The 19,807-nt window shown below is 37.5% G+C and overlaps 1 protein-coding gene across 1 annotated transcript in view; it reads right to left on the minus strand.

Annotated features, from left to right (window-relative positions):
* TTC7B (tetratricopeptide repeat domain 7B) overlaps nucleotides 1-6,664 on the minus strand; it is a 109,373-nt gene extending 102,709 nt beyond the window's left edge. The window contains exons 1-2 of the mRNA XM_057370586.1: nucleotides 6,512-6,664; nucleotides 5,558-5,726 (exon numbers count right to left, since the gene is read on the minus strand). Of these exons, the coding sequence (XP_057226569.1) occupies nucleotides 5,558-5,726; nucleotides 6,512-6,661 (319 nt within the window). The 5' untranslated portion in view covers nucleotides 6,662-6,664. The remainder of the gene's footprint in view (nucleotides 1-5,557; nucleotides 5,727-6,511) is intronic.
* Between the last annotated feature and the right edge of the window lie 13,143 nt (nucleotides 6,665-19,807).

Here is a 19,807-nt window from a genome sequence, read left to right on the forward strand (position 1 = left end):
TGTGTGTGCTTTCCTGTATATTGGCTCATTTATATAGAGCTGAAAACTTGCAGGAACTTAATTGTTCTGTTACCAGAAGCCATAACCCTAGGGAATTATTATTTAATAATAATATAATTATTATTAAAATGGATTATATATACATGCTTCTGTATGGCACATAAATTTTTTTGTTCTGATTGGTCTTGTAAGAGAAGGAAGTGGGAAAAGTTGGAGCTAGTTACACAAGGTTAACATGAAAAAAAAAGTCAGACATGCACACACTTCAATTACTTCTTTATGRATTCATAACTCGTCTTATTTCAATTCTTCATGAGTTCAAGATCTTCCTCAGTCTCAGAATTGAGCACTKCCAATTAAGCTGATCTAGTGAAGAAAGCAAACAAGTAGACCCTAAAGAGACAAAATCAACCTTTTAAACAAGAGACCCTTCTCTAACTATCAGAAAGTAGTTCTTCCTCTGTAGATACTTAAAAATCAAGTATTTACCACAGCTAGAATTGTGGAAAATACTTCCACATTTCACTTTGAGCCAAGACTTGTTACCACAATCTCAAGACTTTTTCCTTCTTSCTCCCCCTGTCCAGCCTCAATTCCTTAGCTTTGCTCTGCATAAGACAGCTCTAATTAACAGTATTGACATCCAAATTATATTTGTGTCAGAAGATAAAGAATCTGCTTTTTTCTGTGCTGCCCCTTAAAATTTCTTAATAGAGGTATGAAGTGCTCCTGTAACCAACAGGCAACAGCATCAGCGAGCCAGCTCCAGCAATGCTCATACACCTGCTCTCAGGYTAACACATTGTCCCCACAGAGTCATGCAAACCTGCCCATCTCCTCARCACTGTCATCTTTTTACACCTATTTTTCTCCCCCTCATCACACCCTCTTGAAAGAAGCTGGCAACTCCAACCAGAGACATTCCACTACAGAAAATTGTTTTATTGGATGTTTCTCCTCTGCTTATGTGTCAAATGAATTTACAAGCAGATGAGGGAAAAGCTAATCAACAGATCCAAATAAGTATCCTCATGTTTTTGCAAATACTAAGTGGTACATTGATTTGAAAAGTTCCATCTTTTCAGTTTATACTTTATATTATATTTTTAAAATGTCCCACTGAATGTCTTCAAGTAATATTTGAATTTTTAAAAAACACATATATAATACAAAAACTATGATTTAACTAAWCTCTATCCCACACAACACCTTCTACATACCCATACAGAATCATTACTCAGAAGCACAGCATTAAAATTAGTTCTTTCCTTAACGAATACACTAGGTGTAATCAGAACWGATTTCTACAGGCACACACACACACACAGAAACATTGTAAGGATAAGTATGCTAGTCCATGAAGTTAACTACAAAAAACAAAATCATCTTCTACTACAATTCYGTTTTTAATATGAATTTGAGGAAACTGTGAAGAAAGGCAGGAAAATATTAGAATGATACTAACCAAGCTCCTGAGGCTTTGCCTCATGCATTCACATGGTTAGTCTGTTCTCTGTTGTTTTAATGGACACAGCAGCAGATAACTTTTCATCAGATCATCCTACATTGTCTTCAAGTCACGATAAAGCTCAAGACATTACTATTACAAGCAATTTTTGTTACCAGAAGCCAGGAAAAAACTAAAACCAAACAACCTGTCCACAAGCTATTCAGTCTGATAAAATACAGTCGTGCCTTTATCACCACATCAACTTTGAACACTTTCCCCAGGAGTAATAGAAAGGAACCACTTTCTGGCAATTCTCGGGCACTGAGACCCTGTGATTCCCTGCACATCACAGGCTGGCAAAGAGCCACATGTAATGGAAATAGAAAAYACTTTAAAAGCTACTTTAATAGGATTTTCTTAACATTTTTTGAAATTTTACAATGTTGCATTTTCACAAATCTAGCAAGGAATTTTCTTTGCAAGATCTGAAGCAGCATTTCACTAACTAGACATTTCCAATAAAAACGATCATTTAATCTTCATTGCTGTGTTTGAGAGTCTTTGAATCCTTGGCTTGACTTACTATCATTCCATATTACACCTCTTCTCATATTTAGTCTTCTAAATATGCAGTCCTCAATTAATGCCATAAGCTTCATAAAGAATTAAAAGTATTCTTTCAAAGATGTATATATAAGCAATTAACTTATTTATGAAATAAAAAATTTGAAGACTCCTTTCATGAGTGCGCCACAGGCAGTAGCTGTCTGGTGGCTTTTGATGGCTTTAGTTCTCTGGTTTCCCCTTCCATGTTCCAATCCCACTTTTTTCCTCCCCACCATTGTCGCTACTGCTGCTCCTTTTCCCTTTCTTTTTAGCTATCAGTAGATAAAACTCCAGCAAAAAACTTGAACCTGACCCTGAATCCATTTTGTACTTTGTTGCAGCCATACAACRCACTGACCCTTTGCTGTGAAGAACAGAAAGACATATTTTGTATGTTCCACGTGCAAGAGTAAGATGAGCCATATGGAAAGCAGGTCATTCCCAAGGGCTTGTTGGGAGCTGTGGAACTGTCTATGGTTACAGTGCAGCATGCTCACTTAAGTACCCTGTAACAACAAGAAACATGTCAACTCAGGCATCCCTCTCAACCTRTCACCTCTGAGGTTACAGAATGAAACCTCAGAGTGAAAAGGTAAATACTTGGAGGTGGTCCCACCTTAAATAATGAAAAAAAACTTCAAGGCAATTAAAAACTACCAGTAGTTATCTGCCCACTGCCATTATCAGTGATAACATCCATATTGGACCACTACATAATAGCATATAAAACTTCAAATCTGCTGGAACTGAATTCAAATGGGGTAATTTCATCAGGTATCTTTCAGCTTTTGCAGGCTGCAGCACTAACTGGTGCAGTTGGGCCAATGCTTGCAAACAGGCATAGACAGTCCCTCACTGCTTACTAACATGATTCTATGACTGCTGAAGAAATAAAATCTAAATACTATGAGGAGTTTTATCTCTTTTTATAATCCAGTTATCCCTCAGCACACAAGCAGAAATACAAATCCCAGTGAAGCACAAAATCTCTGTAAGAATAACTTGTATTTAGTTGGGTAATACCTACAAGCCTCAGTCACCTCTGAAGAGACTCCAAATTCAGACCCTTAAGTTTACAGGTCACTATTAAAAGGAGAAAGAAAGAATCCACCAGAAAGGGGAAAGAGAGTGAGAATTAAATGTACACTACTAGGTGGAAACATATGCTATTTAATCGTCAACTACTCTAAACATGTCCAGACTTTGAATACTGAATTTAAGACTGTTCTGTGATTACCCCCTCATTCTAGAACAGACAAAAGACTRTATTCTTGCATCCTTTTACCATGAGAAGAAGAGAAATTAAAATTTTTGAATCTTCTTAGAGAGCAGGGGTTTCTCAGCCTGGAGAAGGYTCTAGGCAGACCTTAAATCACCTTCCAGCACCTAAATGGGCCTACAAGAAAGGTGGAGAGGGACTTTTTACAAGAGCTTACAGGGACAGGACAAGGGATAATGGCTTTAAATTGAAAGGGGGAAGGTTTAGATTAGCAATCAGGACAGGAAGAAATGGCCTTCTGTGAGGGTGGTGAGGCACTGGAGCCGCTTGCCCAGAGAAGCTGGGGATACCCCACCCCTGGGAGTGTTCAAGGTCAGCTTGGATGGGGCTTTGAGAAACCTGGTTTAGTGAAAGATGTGCCTGCCCATAGCAGTGGGGATTGAAACAAGATGATCTCTAAGRTCCCTTCCAACTCAAACCATGCYACAATTTCATTCAAATTGCAAACAAAATAGCAAAAAAAGATGTTTCTGAATATGAAAAAACAACACAAGAGMCCAAATAGTTTGCTCAGTTTGCTCAGATACACCAGTCATGGCACTGAAGTACCAAAGTAATGAAGTCCTATCAAGATAAATCAGACCTCATAYGACAATTTCAAAGTTTAAAGAAAAAAATTTGAAACCAGAAGAAAAAAACATGTCTAGACAGAAGATATGCTGCTTTCTGTTCTTTTTTTTTTTTTTTAAAGTCTGAATCTACAAAATATTCCAGAGTAGGAAGGATATATATTTTTCTGTTTTCTAGTACACTATGTTTAAATTAAGTACAATGGATAATACTAAAATTTTCTGCAAAATTCATGCCACTGTGGTTACAACTGTTTTATATCTTTAAGAGGCCAAATAAAACAGGGCCAGAAGAGTTAAACTCTGGGAAAAGATTCAATTAAATTATTGTGATTCCTTGGAGATACAAGCAAATTGAGGTACTTAACGTTGATCAAGTCCATGGAAAGAACATGACAAATTCAACAGACCTCCTCATAGATTTAAAAAAAACAAAMCAAACCAAAACAAAAAGAACAGCCAAAATCCACAAAGCTGAGTGGAAGTCTACCCAAAGCAGACACTATCCCAAAGCCCACAGAAATGATGTTTAAGAAACCTGGTCAGATTTTCATTGTGTACTAGAACTCCCCTTATATTCCCACTTCCCACTTTAATCTAAATGGTGACCAGACTTATGAAGCATCCTTTTGTCTCTGCTACCAGTTAGTTGCCCTATTTCCTTGTCATCTCTAYAGGACATGATTCATGCTTGTCTGACATTCAGTAGAGGATTGTGTTGGTGGAAAACAGCCATTCTTTTCCAAGACTCACATTAGAAACAATCCTGGATCAGCTGTCAATCGAAGCTACTGAAGTCTCTCGCAAATTGTTTGCTGCCTTTCACATTCCTCTTGCAATAACAAGAAGTACATATACAATGAAATCCAAGCTTAAACACAGCAGACCAAAGCACATACTCAGCTCAGCATATTCTAATAAAACCCTAGCACACAAATTGCCATTTTCCCCAGCACACTGACCAGCCCTAAGGCTCTTACAATTTTCCAAACTGAAGTGGCAGTGCCACCTTAAGACACAAGGCCAGCATTACAATTTTCGCTATACTAGAGTAGTAAAGAAGAAAATGTTTTCTAATTATTTTCACCTTCTGAATTTTTTCTTAAATCCTATATTCACATAAGAAAAATTTAGAAATAAAACTGCACAAGKGATGCATTGTCTTAAGTCAGTTATGTTATTAATACTCTTTTCAATTAAGTGGCAATTTAGCTTTGCAACCCAGCTTCAGTTGATGGTTTTAACATTTAGAAAAAGGTGAATCAAGGTTCTTCATTCTGCCCACAGCCACCAGAAAACTRCACTGCACTCTGTAACCCTTAACTTTCAGCAGCAGTGATAGTACTTTTAGTATCTAGACACAACTAGTGTGACATTTATATATGGAAGTACTTTTAAATACACACACTCAAAAAAWTTGATCAGGTGAGAACACAGTTAGAATATTACTGGAGGTAAMATTCTTGTCAACCTAGCACAAACTCTGAATAATTTAAAGGACCCAAACCATCCTCTAATTTCACCTAGAAATATGGYACTCCAATACTGTGTAGAGGACACTCACACTAAAAAATCCTTCATCCTTGGGCAAGATATAAATTAACTTTTAAAAATCTATTTCCACATTATGATACTGGAAAAAAGCAATTTTACCTTTTGTAGAATATGCTTCAGCAATCATCCGTAGCCGATACGGTGGCACTGCAGTCAGCTGCAAGTCATCAACACCAACTCTGGCATATGTGTTCAGAGCTTCTTTGTAATCACCTTCCACATAGTTTAATTTGGCCATTATTAGGTTAGCTTCTTGTAGGAATTCTGGCTAGAAGGAAGAGAMATAAGAAAGGGTTTTCCCTGAGAAAATACACCTAAATTCTTTCTGGTGATTATTAAGTGTGTTTTCTGTCACCCCTAGAATATGTCTTCTAATAGAGCAACAAATGAACAAAACCCTGTCTTATATAACATTAGAGAAGCTTGAAGCAGGGGAATTCACTTAATCTCATTCCAGCAAGCTAATGAAAAGCWTTACCAGTCATTTTAGATATTCACATACTTATTTACACGTGTACCAGAAATACCTCTCRGCTGGAAACCAGCTTTGCCAGGTGCTAAAACTTAAAGGCAGCCTATGATTACAACTCCTCCAATGATTTCTTTTTCTAACACCACAAGCACAGTTGAAGATAACACAGCAYCCAAACTTAATCATATATGTTCCACAGCTTACATATTTAATTCACACCATTTCAAAGTATCAGAGTAGAATAAATATCTTGAAAAAAAGAATTAATGGAAGAATGAAGAAAATACAGAGAAATTAATACTCTCAGAAGCCACAGAAAACAAAATATTACAGATGACTGTAAAATAAGCTTCTTTTGATCTCTCAAAAGATGGATKTTGAGTACAGAAGAGGTAAGCTGATGTAGCAGCTACAACAATAGTTAAGTAAAAGAAGGACCAGAACATCAGAAGGTTCTGACAGAAGATGCTCTCTTATATTTATCTCACTTTCAGTACCTGCAAACATAATTTAAGGAACCTTTCCTCAATACTTCAGTCAATTTCAACTTTTCTAATTCCTGCTCAGGCTGACTTACATACCTTGAGATTTCCCCTGTCAAGGGCTGCYGTGAGATGTTTCCTGACCTCAGTCAGCTTTGGCTGGGGGCCCCGTGGACTATTACTGTGTTTAAGAGTATTTTCCTTCAAAAATTGTTCTAGTTTGGACTCCCCAAGAAGAAGCTCTGCCATGTCATCTGTAAAAATAACAAACACAGGAAGTATTAGAAATAATTTAATTTCACTAACATTGACTGAATTTTAAATGCAAAGTAACAAAAACAAACACGGTATTAAGTGTTCAGGTTTATCACGTCGTGTGATACTTTGTTTTCCTTCTCCATTTGTCTTTTGCCTGCCTGATTCACGGTAGAATCAAGTCTCCTGAGAATTAAAACAGTAACCTGAAGTCAGTATTCTCCCTTTTCTCCTCAAAAAGCAGCACTTGATTCCAAGTAGCTTTCTGAACATAACAACAGACACTTTTGATAATCASTTTACAAAAAAACTGGTTTCAAATATGGATACTGATACGGGATGAAAATATTTGTTTGAAGTTATATGTCCCTCACGATGTCTGTGATCATACATGTTTTCTCTGTAGATCTCCCTCAGACCTTGATAAGGCTCCAGCCATGCCAAGTCTTCAGTATGACAGCCCATTTCTCATCTCTCTCCCTGTTTCCTAGGGCTTACCACCACTTCTCAGACTWGTAGGCAGAATGTATTACCAGGCTSCCTAGCAAAGCTGCATCCAGCACACTTCCAAAATTCAAGACACTGGTAATGCTCTATCTCACCCTTATCCAGGTGACAACTAAACTTCTTTTACTGAAAATGTGTTGCATTTTTCCTCTATTTGGAAGAGTCCTGTAGAAGTCATCACCTTAATACCTGGGACTTGAAAAGACTTGCAAACAATGTCTGAATATGTAATACAAATATGTAACAACAATAAATTAAATACATTTTTTAAAAGAGAAAAGGCAAAAGATTTGGAGTCAGAAAAGTGCTCACCACCTTTAGCAAAGTCCCTAGAAGTTATGGAAAGGGACAGAAAGACCAGAGCATGCAGAAGTTGGTGTTACTCTAGAGGAAAAGCTTTCCCTCAGGAATATATGTACATGTATTTCAGGAAGTACAATTGCATCAGCATTATCTTTTAAGTGTAAGAAATTTGAGTACAATACCATTCTACAGTAAGCTATGAGGACTGTGTGAAGTTACAAYCTTCTGTCTGGTAAGGTGTCCTGCCAAGCAGAAAGGCAAAAGCCTACAATTTCTTCCTTAAAACTTCCAGCCCTTTGTTGATTCTTAAACCACAATTTCTTCAAGAGAAGGTTTAAGAGACTAGACAAGTAGGAAATGCATAAGATGCATAAGGAGCACTTGTTTTTCCATTTATGTTTTTTATATGGTGTGCTGGGTAAGATATTCATATTAAACTGACATTTATTTTTTTCTCAACTACCATTCACTCACATTTTACTGTTTAAGCACTACTGCAGAAGGGCAGGTTCTCAGCATCCAGATGAAGACAAAACACACCACAGATGCAGCCTGGATACCACCCTGCTTAATCTTCCATCTTTCCAACCACAATTGTCAAATTCACCAATCTTAAACTTTTAGTAACAGTTCTTTTCCCAAAGTACACCAAAAGAAACCCATCAAAGCTTCTTCCAATATTTCAGGCATATTCATCTCATCTCCGTATCAGGCAACACCAAACCAACTGAAGTATCACTTTCCACAAGCATCTTCTTCTCTTAAGAACTTTTATGCCTCTTCAGATGTGTTTTTGTTTTGTCTAAACAGTGCAGCTTCAGCTCATTTAATCTTCACAACTCTGATACAGCCTTGAAATATAAGATGGGGGGGGAAAGCCCATGTTTTATCTACCTSGTGCACCATTGCTTCAGAGACATTTCAAAAAACAATTACAACTGCATCTTTCAAAAACCTTTTAAAGGCACACAATTCCCAGTTTAAAAAATCACTGCCACACAATAATACAGCTATAGTATAACAAGAAATCACTAATTGCCAACCAAAAAAACCACTTTTGTTYACTTCTCCAATGATCATATGACAAATGGCAGTTTGACATGCAACAGTAAGTACACCATACAGTTTGCACATTCCCTAAAAATGAATCTGATCAGTTTAAAGAGTTTGAGAGAAATGTTTCAAAACAAATAGGAGAACTTAAATGTAATTTCTGATAAATATAAAGTCTTGAAGCTTGTATATTATAGTATTTTATATATAATTCAGGGTACACTGCATAGAAGATTAGTTAATCACCTTGCATACTGGAAATGTAACATTTCTGAACAGAACAAGAATGAGAAGGTTCAAAGGTTCTACAGTAAATAAGAAATATTTTGGTAATGCAGGAGAAACCCAGGAGGGTTAACCCAGTTAGCTGCAGGAGGAAACAAATGAGCCTGTCAGGACTGAGCACATTTGTAACTTARTATGGTTCACAGAGTCTTTTCTATGTTTAGAAGACAAGGATAACACAATATAGCAGAGTACAGCAAAAAACAGGGAAAGGGGCAGTGGATGTTCTCAGCATAAGCAACTGGAGGGACCAACACCAGKCTTTGAAATCTTTTCTCCACAGCCACCACTGCTCCACCATCTTGTAGCAGCAACAGCCATCAGCTCCAACCATCACAGTCAGCTCYATGTCCCTAGGAAAGGGCCCCAGCCAGAAATGCCAGACTGCCTCCCACTCCAGACACATAGGCTTGTTTGAAGCAATTTACAGTAGTTCTGCTACTCTTTCTTTGAAGTCTGTTCAGCAAAAATGAAAAACAAAGGATAATTCAAGTACTAAGTGAAGAAAAAAAACACATACTTCAACATTAGGGAAAGCACAGGATTATAAACAGTCTYGAGCATTTCCACAATTACAAAACCCCTCCAGATATTCCTGCACAACATTTGACTGTTCTCCTGGAAACTTTTAGCTTGTTTTCTGTTCAATATTTCCCATGTTGCAATTTTGGTCAATTCACTCTGACCACTGTCTCCACCCATAGAGTCAGTCACTTCTTATCAAAAGCTAAGTTGGTTTGTCCTTGATAAACCCATGTCAACTGATCCAAATCATCTCCTTATCCTTTCAGGACACACTTCCTAATCTTCTCAGGGCCCAGYGTTAGGCTGATCAACCTGCAGTCCCTGGACCCTTCTTCTTACAAATGGCCATACGTACCTTCTTCCAGTCACCAAGAACCACCCTCCATCACAAGGACCTTCAAAAAAATGAACAGCCATGCAATGGCTTTGGCCAGCTCTTTCACACTCTGACTCTGCCCACTTGGCTCTCAGAGGCTAGCAKTCCCCTTTGCATAACACAGCGGGGCAAAATGCTTCATTTCATGAGACTTTTCCATCAGTTATTTCCATGAATATCAACRTATTTTATTCAAGCTCTGTTATATATAATAACAAGCACAAATSGTAGAGACAATTGTAATTGCAATAAAGTAAATTTCAAAAAAAACCCAATATGCTACAATGATTGTTTTTTTTTTATTTCTAAAGATACTCAGCATCTACTTGGCTGCAGTATGTTTTCTGCATATTCTTTCTTTTCCTTCAAATAGAAATCATAGGATAATTAATAAAACTCCACAGCTTGTGTAGCTTCAGTTTCAAGCTGCAAACTGCACAAGAAATTAAATTGACCAAATCTAAACAAAGTGTTTCAGCCCCAATCTCCTTTGTAACAGACTTACTCCAAATCCCACATTTCATTACCATAGCCACAGTATTATTATTAAAAAATAGTAAAATCAGATATTATGACCAACATTACCTTGCTCAAAGATARCTTTAGGATAACTCTCTGCAGGACTGCACTTTCTGCACCTATTGCATCTCATCAAAGAGTTTAAACTGCATGCACAGAAAAGACAGCTGGTTTTGTACACCAGTTCAAGGCAGGTTAGTTTGGTGCAAGGAGTTTAACGTRGGCTGTGTGAAAGGCACTCCGAGATCAGAGGCCCACTCCAAAYTTACAAAACTGTACTTCAGTTCACTGTATGCAATTATTTGCCTTTCAAAGACTCAGTCCTTTGGAGGGTCCTTTCAGGACAGGTATTTTCATAACATTCAGAAGACTCCAGAGTCTGTTCCGAGTACACAWTTTTTGTTTAGGAGCCTCTTTTAAAAGGTGATTTAAAAATAGGAGTCCTACTTGAAAATAATACTTGAGGTCAGCATGGTAATGTCCCACATGGGATAAGAACAAGGARGATTAATTTTGCTAATTGTGTTTTTAAAGTGGCAACTTTAAAAGGGTAAAAATACGTTAAACTAGTTACTTTATGTTTTAAGGGATGTGCAAGTTGATACTTTCTCTCTGAGCGGTACTCATCAAACCCAAAGTATTTCATTTAACAAGTAACATTCCTCTTTCCTTTTATTCAGTTTAATGCTTCACTGAGCAAGCTCTGTTTCCAAAGAAGGTTGAGGAAACAAGGTTGTCAAACATAGCAAGGAATCTAAATGACACTCTAAAACAAGTGCYTTGTTTCAGAAGCTGAAATACCATCAAAGTTATTTACAATGAAAAGAGTGAGGTCATTGACATTTTTTAACACTTCCTTGCAGAACTTCAGAAGTGCCAAAGAAGAAAGTATGAYATGTACCTCCCTTCAAGCAGGTCTCAAAAATTGTTCTGATCCACACTCTGTAAAAAGMATTTATTTAATTAAGATAAATGCAGTAGATCTATCTTTATGAAGAAAGAGGYAAGAACACAACAGTACTGTTGAGGTGAGAACAACTATACAACAGCACCAGCTGCCAGATAYGTTTTGCTTATGCAAACTGCAAAATTATCAAGGAAGCATGTGAAACAACTAATCTGGATTCTTACAAAGATGAGCCAAAGAACAGGTCAGACATCAAAGAAAAAGAAAATAAACCCTTCACTGCTAGATGTGAAAATACATACCTTGAGGCATGAGGATTTGTAAAACAAAGTGCTGAAATCATTTATATTACTAATGGGGATAATAATCACTTTGCCTGTAACCAAACAACAGCAACGGCAAATGCAAGAGTAAAGTGTAGCCTTACCAGCTGCACCACAGAAAGAGGAAGACCAGCTTTAGAAGACCCAATTCTCACTCATTTGTGGGGCCACAATAGAACAAGACAGGCATAGACTCAGATCTAGCACTCTACAGAAATTTGTATTATCCCTCTCTTGTACATAGCAGAATTTCTCACATTGGGGAAAGTAAGAGCAGAGAAACRAAAAGGCACCTCTGGAATATTTAATTTATCCTCTCTCCCTTCCCTCTCTCATCCTCCTCCTAAGGTAAGTTTCTCCTCTCTGATAATGACTTGAAAACTGTAGAAATTTGATGTTTCTAAAGGCAGGACACAAGCAAGAACAAAGCCTTAAATTCAATCTGGCACATACTCTGAAACTATCCAGACACCTTAAGATGAGAATCGAAGTAGTCTATAGGACTCAGATATTTTGYTCCCATCACTGATGAAAGTCAGGGAAGCTAATGATCCACACACTAAACAGAGACAGCCACAGTGCAGCAACATCTCTTGCCCATACTTCCCATCAGAGGAAAGGTGGGAGAGGAGAAAACAGCAGCTGCTACTTACACACAGACCTGACTGAGCAGCAAAACAAAAGCTGCTCTTCTAGGTCATTCACACACAGCATAACTCACCCGTTCCCTTACCACTGCTGTAAGTCATGAGACACAGCACCACGAGAGAAAGAGTTACTGTCAGACTGGCTTTCATCACAGAAGTGCTGCACTGGTGAAGCTGCTGCTAACACTTGAAAACAACAGGTCACAGACTGCAAACCATAAAGGCCACTGCAAAGAAGAATTTTCTTATTTACTGAGTCACTCATCTGCTAAGTTAGTCARTCAGGGCCAGATATTGGCAACAAACCCTTAAATCAAATTATTACTGAGTGAGTACTTAATTAACAAAGAATTGGCTTCAAGCATTCTGTGCTTATAACAAAATTCCGATTACATGAATATTTCTGAAGGAAACCATTTATGAAGCCATAGCTCTTGCAGAGTTTTTCATTAGTGATAGCTATCCCTTAAGACATCCTGAAATAATATAAGAACTGTTTGAGAAGAAATTGCTTTTTTTTTTCTTCCAGCACAGTATGAGTGATCTAGATGATATTCTTGTAYGAGACACTTTATAGAGACAGAATCGAACTTGCTAAAGTTGATACTTTGAAGTCTAGTGTTCCTCCAGCCAGTCTAAATAGATGTTCCTGAAGAAAAACTGTTCAAAAATAGTTTCAGTACCATGAAAACCAGTATCCCACTTTTAGAAAATTGAGACAGCTATGGTCCAATATAAAATTCTTTCTGAAGGAAAGACTCCCCCTTATTTATCTATTTCTCTGCTGAAGAATTTGTCAAGAACAATTACTTGGCAGATTTAGGGGGTATTTGATGACTTAYATCAAAACTGCATTGCAGAACCCTTTCCTAGCCGGAGGAGAACAGCCTAACTTGCCCATCTGTTTCTGCAACATCACAGTATCACTGAAACACTCCATCTGACTAATAGGATGTCCTCTGCCTTTAATTAAAGACAATTCTGAGCACCTTGGAACTCCAAGACAAACTCAAGGATGTTTTAGGTGAAAATTTCTCTTAGCATGGAAAGCAAAAACAAAACACAGACACTTCATGTAAGCTGCTTGCTTTCAGCTTAGAGAAAGCTTAGACAGAGAAAGCCTCTCTTGAGGAGAGCCTTTTGCAGACATGGCTATCCCTCTTTGCAATATGGATCAATACTAATCATCTTCAAAATGAGAATACTGGCTAGCATAAATAGGGGGTAGAAGAAACCCACGATGATGTGTCTTTCTAAAATAGTGTGTAAAAATATCATAATGAAAGCTGCTTTGCTACTTTATTTTTAGTATCTTTACCACAGTATCAGGACCTGAAGCAGTTACAGAAAAACAGAAGTAAAATAGAGGATTAGTCTTCATTTACCCTTGGTCAAGAATGATGAAGAATACTTACAATACTAATACTTACCTAGGTAAAAACCATGGTCCATCTTGAACCATCCACTGCATCACATGCTAAAATGCAAAATAGTCATCTTTCTGATGAATGCTACCACAACCTCCAGGCACTCATTGAAGAACCCAGGGGTTGTTAGCAGGCTAGGTGAGAGGAATATCTAGCTCTAAATGCCTTTCTAAAAAGTAATGTTGGGGAGTAGGAGAGAAAAAGGAAAGAAAGGCAACATTGCATACTGCTAAAAAAAGCATCACTGAATACAGATKAGGAGCTCTCTCTTGCCTTCAGAACTCACTCCAAGAAGTGACTTYAAAAATTTATACAATTCCAGAGTACACCAGGATCCATTCATAGTGAATGATGATGTAATCTTAATAGAACTAATGAGCCTGCTTGCTACCTGTTGTTATGTGGAGCATCAAAAAACTGCTTATTAAAGTAGCACTTTTTCTGTGGTGGTTYAAAAGTCTTACATAAAAACCAAAGAAAACACTGAAGTTTGTCTAGATCATGACTACTATATATGTAGTTTCTCAAGTATCCCTAATATTAATGCAGAAAAAGTAAATTTTTAAGGGTCTGATAATTACTCTTCTCAGAAGGAAGTACTKGGAAGGTATGATGCAAATATACCTCTTGGATAACAATTGCTATCACAACTATGGCAACAACTGTCAACAACACTGCTCCTGTTATCAAGTCTCCATGCACCAGATGTTTCTCTGCAATTAAACATTCATATCATGCTGTTGTGGTACACCGGCAAGAAAACACAGGAACCCGTGCTAACAGCAATGGTTACATGGTATTTATAGAAACTCCTTCAAACAGCTGAACATCTATAGTAAGAAAGAGCATGGAGAAAACTACTTTTTCTTCTTTATATGCCAAATATAAAGATTAAAAGAAATTATTAAAGTCAYAGATTAAAAGAAATTTTTTTAGTATTTCATTTCCTCTTCCTCTGAATTACACAGCTGCAAGAAAAAATGTGCATAATTAGGATAAAATCGCCACCACAATGACTTAAGCAAAGAGGCTCAAACTCATACTCCAGCCCCAGAGATCAGAATTTGAATAGGACGTATTAAGAATAGGAAACGTAGAGCAAAATACCTACAGAATCTCACRGGACAAACAAGCTTTAATCTTTCCTTGTAAGCAGGCAGATAATCTAGAAGCATGCTATACCACATGCTGTATTGCTTTACCCACTCTTCACCAAAATCTTCAGTATTTCAGGTAACTTCTTTCAGACCTTAGAAACACTATTATCCAAATACATTGAAGTCTAAAGATCACGGTTATCATTAGTTCCAAACGAAGACTCTATGAGGTGACATTAATTAGATGAAGCATGGAGTTGTAAGGACAGAAGACACTGCTGCTTCACCTGCTCTGTACTGGAGTACAGAAAGAAAAAGAAATTAAAAACTGAAGTCCTAACTCAGGACTGTAAAAAGAGAGAGAAAAAACAAATCAGGATAGGAAAGGGACAAGGGGTAAAGAGGAAAAGTATGAGATTTTCCAGGGGGCTGTACACTGATGTGCAGAATTCCACGAAGTTGAAACTTGCTTTGTGGACTCTCTTCCATGCTTCAAGTCTTTCCAAAGGAAAACTAGTTTGGGACTGAGAAAGGAAACTAATCCTACTCAATCTCTAAAACTCTTACTGTCTCTAAAGGTAAAACTGAAGGGTCAGAGCACCTGAAGGGCTGCATGCTGCAGTATTTTATGAAGATTTTTTCCTCAGACTTCCTAAAATATTTTGGAGTATGATTATGCCCAAATATAAAAAAAAGACAAACTAAGGAATTTTTTCTAGGAGTGGTATGCAGCCAGAAAGGATCCAAAAGGGGTAAATTGCTTTATTGCTCTATGTAGTACCAAGACAAACATTTCACAGTGACGTTTCTGTAAAASAGATGAAAACAAGAAAAAAAATCTTATAGCACCCCACAGAACATTGATTAAGAAGCCCATTTAAAATATGAGTTTTCTTCCAGAGGAGGGTCTGGAAATCCYGGACCCAGAACTGATTGCATATTCATTTGGCAGAAAAAGCATGAAATACATGTTTTTTCACCCAGAAACAAGTTGACTGTGCACTTAAAGCAAAAACATTTGCTTTGTTCACAGTGTATGAAACAGTGAGTAAGAGCATTGGCTTGAAGAGGAGTATCAGTACAAGTTCTAAGTACTCATTCAACTTTCTGCTCAGTAACTCTGGACCAGAAGCTACTTAAACTAAAATTAATGTTAAAACTAATCTTAGATTTCTACAAGGTTTACATTAAAAACAAGAAGAACAATGCATAGATACAGAGATGTCACTTCTTATTCCATCACTGACTACTCAGCAGCCAGAATTCACAGCATCAGAGCATAGCTGAGGTTGGAAGGGACCTCTGGAGATTATCTARTCCAACACCCCTGCTCTAAGCAAGAACAACTAGAGCAGCTTGCCCAGGATCTTGTCCAGCCAGGTCTCTGGGGACACCAGAAAAGTACCCAGAGAACACGTGCAGACCAACAAGCACTACAGGTAGAAAGGCTGAAGACTAATACAGATGATGTAAATGTAAAACCAGAGGCAGAAAATAGAGTCAGCTGTTCAAAGAAATTTAGTTTTACTTACTAATGCCTTTAAGTATATAGAGTCATTCACTTCTCTCTCTCTTAAGTACACAATGGGCATGGCACCTTTTTGCTGTGAAGCTATGCAGTATCTACACAATTTTCCTGCTTGACAGCAAAAACTTGCTTTGAAGAAAAATGCATAGGCAAGTTTATTTTCAAAGTACCACTACTKAAACTTATTTCGACACATATTAAGAAAACTGTTTCAAACTACTTTTTTTCTTTTTTCTTAATATTCAAGTTCACCAAATTTTGTGAAATGTTAAGGCCATCAGAACAGTAAACAATCAAGCCAGGYCAGTCACAATGTATCATCTAGAATGATGGCAGGCTTACAATTGAATGAAACTTGGCCCATCCACTCAAATGCAATGTAAAATCAAGAAATAAGAATGAATGTCATACCCAAGACTGGGAAGCACAAATGTGGGAAACAGGACAACCATCATCTTCAAGTGTTTAACTGGAAACAATTCTATCAAGTGCATTGAGGAAGAATGATCAAAATTTAGCTTCTTCCCMTCTATGTTTTGTTTTGTTTATAAAGATCAAAGAATGACTGGAAGAACAGGAAAAGCAAATGTTTTGATAGCTAGGAATTCATTCCAATCTTGCTTCTTGCCATGATTTATTTCTCCAAGGACAAAACAGTTTTCCTGTTGCTACTAAAAACATCAACAAAATACTATGGACTATTTAGATGGAAGGCAAAAACCAAGCCATGTCATAAAAACAGYAGCTCTTCTCCATTCTAACCTAAATAGCTATATTGCAACACAGCGCAAATTTGAGAAATGCTGACGATGAAATCCAACTTTTGTTCTACCAAAAATATAAAGACAATCATTGACAAAAAGGAAAATCACTGATTAATTGCCAGATCAGAAGAGAGACAATTTTCGTCTCTGGGGTRACCCAAAGCTTAGGTGATAGCTGAKTCTCTTTTCTCCAGAAGACAAGATCTTGCAGTTCTCTACCATTCCCAATCCTCTCCTCTTAGCTTTCCAGGTCCACCTGGGAAGGTTCAAGTAAGTTCTTCAAAGACAATACCCTACATCCATCAATCTCAGTGATAACTGTCTCAAGTAAATAACTATCAATTTAAAGACAGAAAGTACCTTTTGGCAACTTGGTTGGTTGGTGTTTTGGTGAGGTTAGTTTTATTGTTTATTTTTATTCTACCAGCTGTTCTAAAAGCAATAGGTCCCTATTCTGCCTTTCCTTAAACCCCGCTCTAATGCAGTCCCATTAAAGACTTGATTAATGCACACCATTTTCTTCCCATTAAGGCAAGGACACTACAATTAAATAGTAAAAAGAAAAACAGAAGTGTAGCTGCAAGCTAAGCCCCTGCGAATACAAGCTTGAGATAAGGCATATTTAAAAGATGAGCTACAACTTGTTCACATAGTTAACTGCAGAAAAATATGGGAGGGCCTGTAAGCTGTTGGTGTTTTTATATCTTGGTTGCCTTTGCACAAGTTTTATGGAGATAAACMAAGTTATTGGTTTCAGATGAGCTACATTCAAGGTTCCTCCAGAGACAAAAGGGATTTTCCACCCCTTTTTGTTAAACAACCACAGTTTACAACTTTAGATATTATGAGATTATAGTAAAAGATTTCTGTTTATGCATAAAAATTCTGAGTGGAATCATACCAATTACACACATTACAATTAACAGTGGGGTGGGACCTTGGAGAAACTCATGCAACACCTCCTGATGCAACTCCTGAGTAACTGATAACATCGCTTATCAGAGCAGCTACTAAAAACTGCCACTCAGCATTCTGCCACACATTTGCTGACACCTGAGAAATGCCCAGATTCAGCACTCTCCCTCCACAGCCTGGAGCAGAGATCAAATGTTCTCTAACTATTAAAGGTCYGGCTACCCACCTCACAATATTAGCCAGACATCCCCACTTCCTCCAATTTATCTCAGCATCCTGCCATTTTGCTTTTTACAAAATTATTATCTTCAATCACTCCCTATCAGCTCACAAATTAAACTGTTCAGTGCAGAGAAAACTGCAAAAAAATTGAACCATTAAATTCTATGATTTTATTCTTAAAAAGACAGACTTGTGGGGAGGAGGAATGGATCATATTTGGTACAGTTAAGGACCTTCTACCCCCTTCTTTACTAACATGCAAATCAGACTCAAACAAAAGTGGTATAGATGATGCTGAGTTTATGTTGGTGAATTTATTTCCTTATAGAAAAGTTAATACTAAGTTTTAACCCTTGAAGTTAGTTTAAAGGAACCAAGAGCAGCTATAGTAACAGATATATACCAGTATCTATCCACTGATGAATCTGGCTATCATTTCTTCCCATAACTTTAAAAAAGGCAAAAGTGCCATCAATCCAACATTACTACATGAGATATCCAATTTCTAAAATAACTACATTCATAATATATTGAAATATCCTTATAAATGTAGGCAGTTATAAGCTCCAAATATCCAAAAGACTTAGCTCATTCCACTAAGACCCACTACACACTTCCTCACAGCTCCCCTCACCTTTGCCCTTCACTGGCTGCTACTACTGTTCATTTTCCACCAGTTGTTACACTACTCAGACCCCTGTGGGACTCAAATCAGCTCGGCAAGCCAGCAGACACAGCAGACTCCAGAACAAGAAGCACAGAGTTTTCTGTGGGCCAAGCACAGTAATTCCCACCTCTGGTGTTTATCAACACAAGGGAGAGGCCAGGAACACACAACYAGGACAAGCTGCAGAGAGAAGCAGCAACTTCATTAAGGCAGGAAGAAAGAACTCCTCCACATAATAGCAGCGAGGTGTTAGACCAGCTTGGTTACTTGTGAAATMATGCAGCAGCATTTTCTATTCCAGATGACAAGGCAGCTGGAGTACAAGCAGATGATCCACATCATCACTTAGACTGTTGTAACACCCCTGGCTATCTGAAGAAACAAAGCTGTCAGTCAAAAATAAGACAACAGATCTAAGTACTGTCACCACCTTAGCTCTTCATTCTGAAAAATATCTGTCCTTAGTAAGCTTGTTCTGTAAATGTGATAGTGAATGCAATAGGAGGAAAACAAAAAGATAACAAATGAAGAGAGTCCTTCACTTCTACTTTGGTGGACACGCAAAAAGGCATGTCACATGGTCTGCAAACTTCTCTGGTAGAGATGTCAATCTCTTAGGAAAGCTTTGCATATATAAATCACACTACAAACTGTACGTATAAAAACAAACAAATTTGGTAAACACCTTCTAAGTAGGGCATGAGTGCTAAGAGGTTTAGAAATCCCTTGTTTACTCTGAGGATAAGCTTTAACCATATATCTGAGATCTTGTATTTCACAAGACTGCAAAACAGATGAAAACTGATGTTTCTATTTTTAGGTCCTACTTGTATCAAGATAAGGAAGCAACACAGAAGGTGACAAACAAAATTAGACATGTAAAATTATTTATAATCCTTTGGTTTTGCTACTCTGCTCCAAACTCCTCTCTGTTCCATTATTTTGCCAGGCTAAATGTGAGGACGGGTCCAAGAGGACACTACAGAAACAAGGTGTTGAGAGGAAAAGCAGCCAGAGAAGAGATCACACACAAGACAAATCAAACCAAAATGGTACAGCTAAAGTAGTAAGAAAT

This window comes from Malurus melanocephalus, unplaced genomic scaffold, assembly GCF_030028575.1.
Source record: "Malurus melanocephalus ecotype Western Australia unplaced genomic scaffold, MMel_1.1 scaffold_129, whole genome shotgun sequence".
Classification (NCBI taxonomy): Eukaryota; Metazoa; Chordata; class Aves; order Passeriformes; family Maluridae; genus Malurus; species Malurus melanocephalus.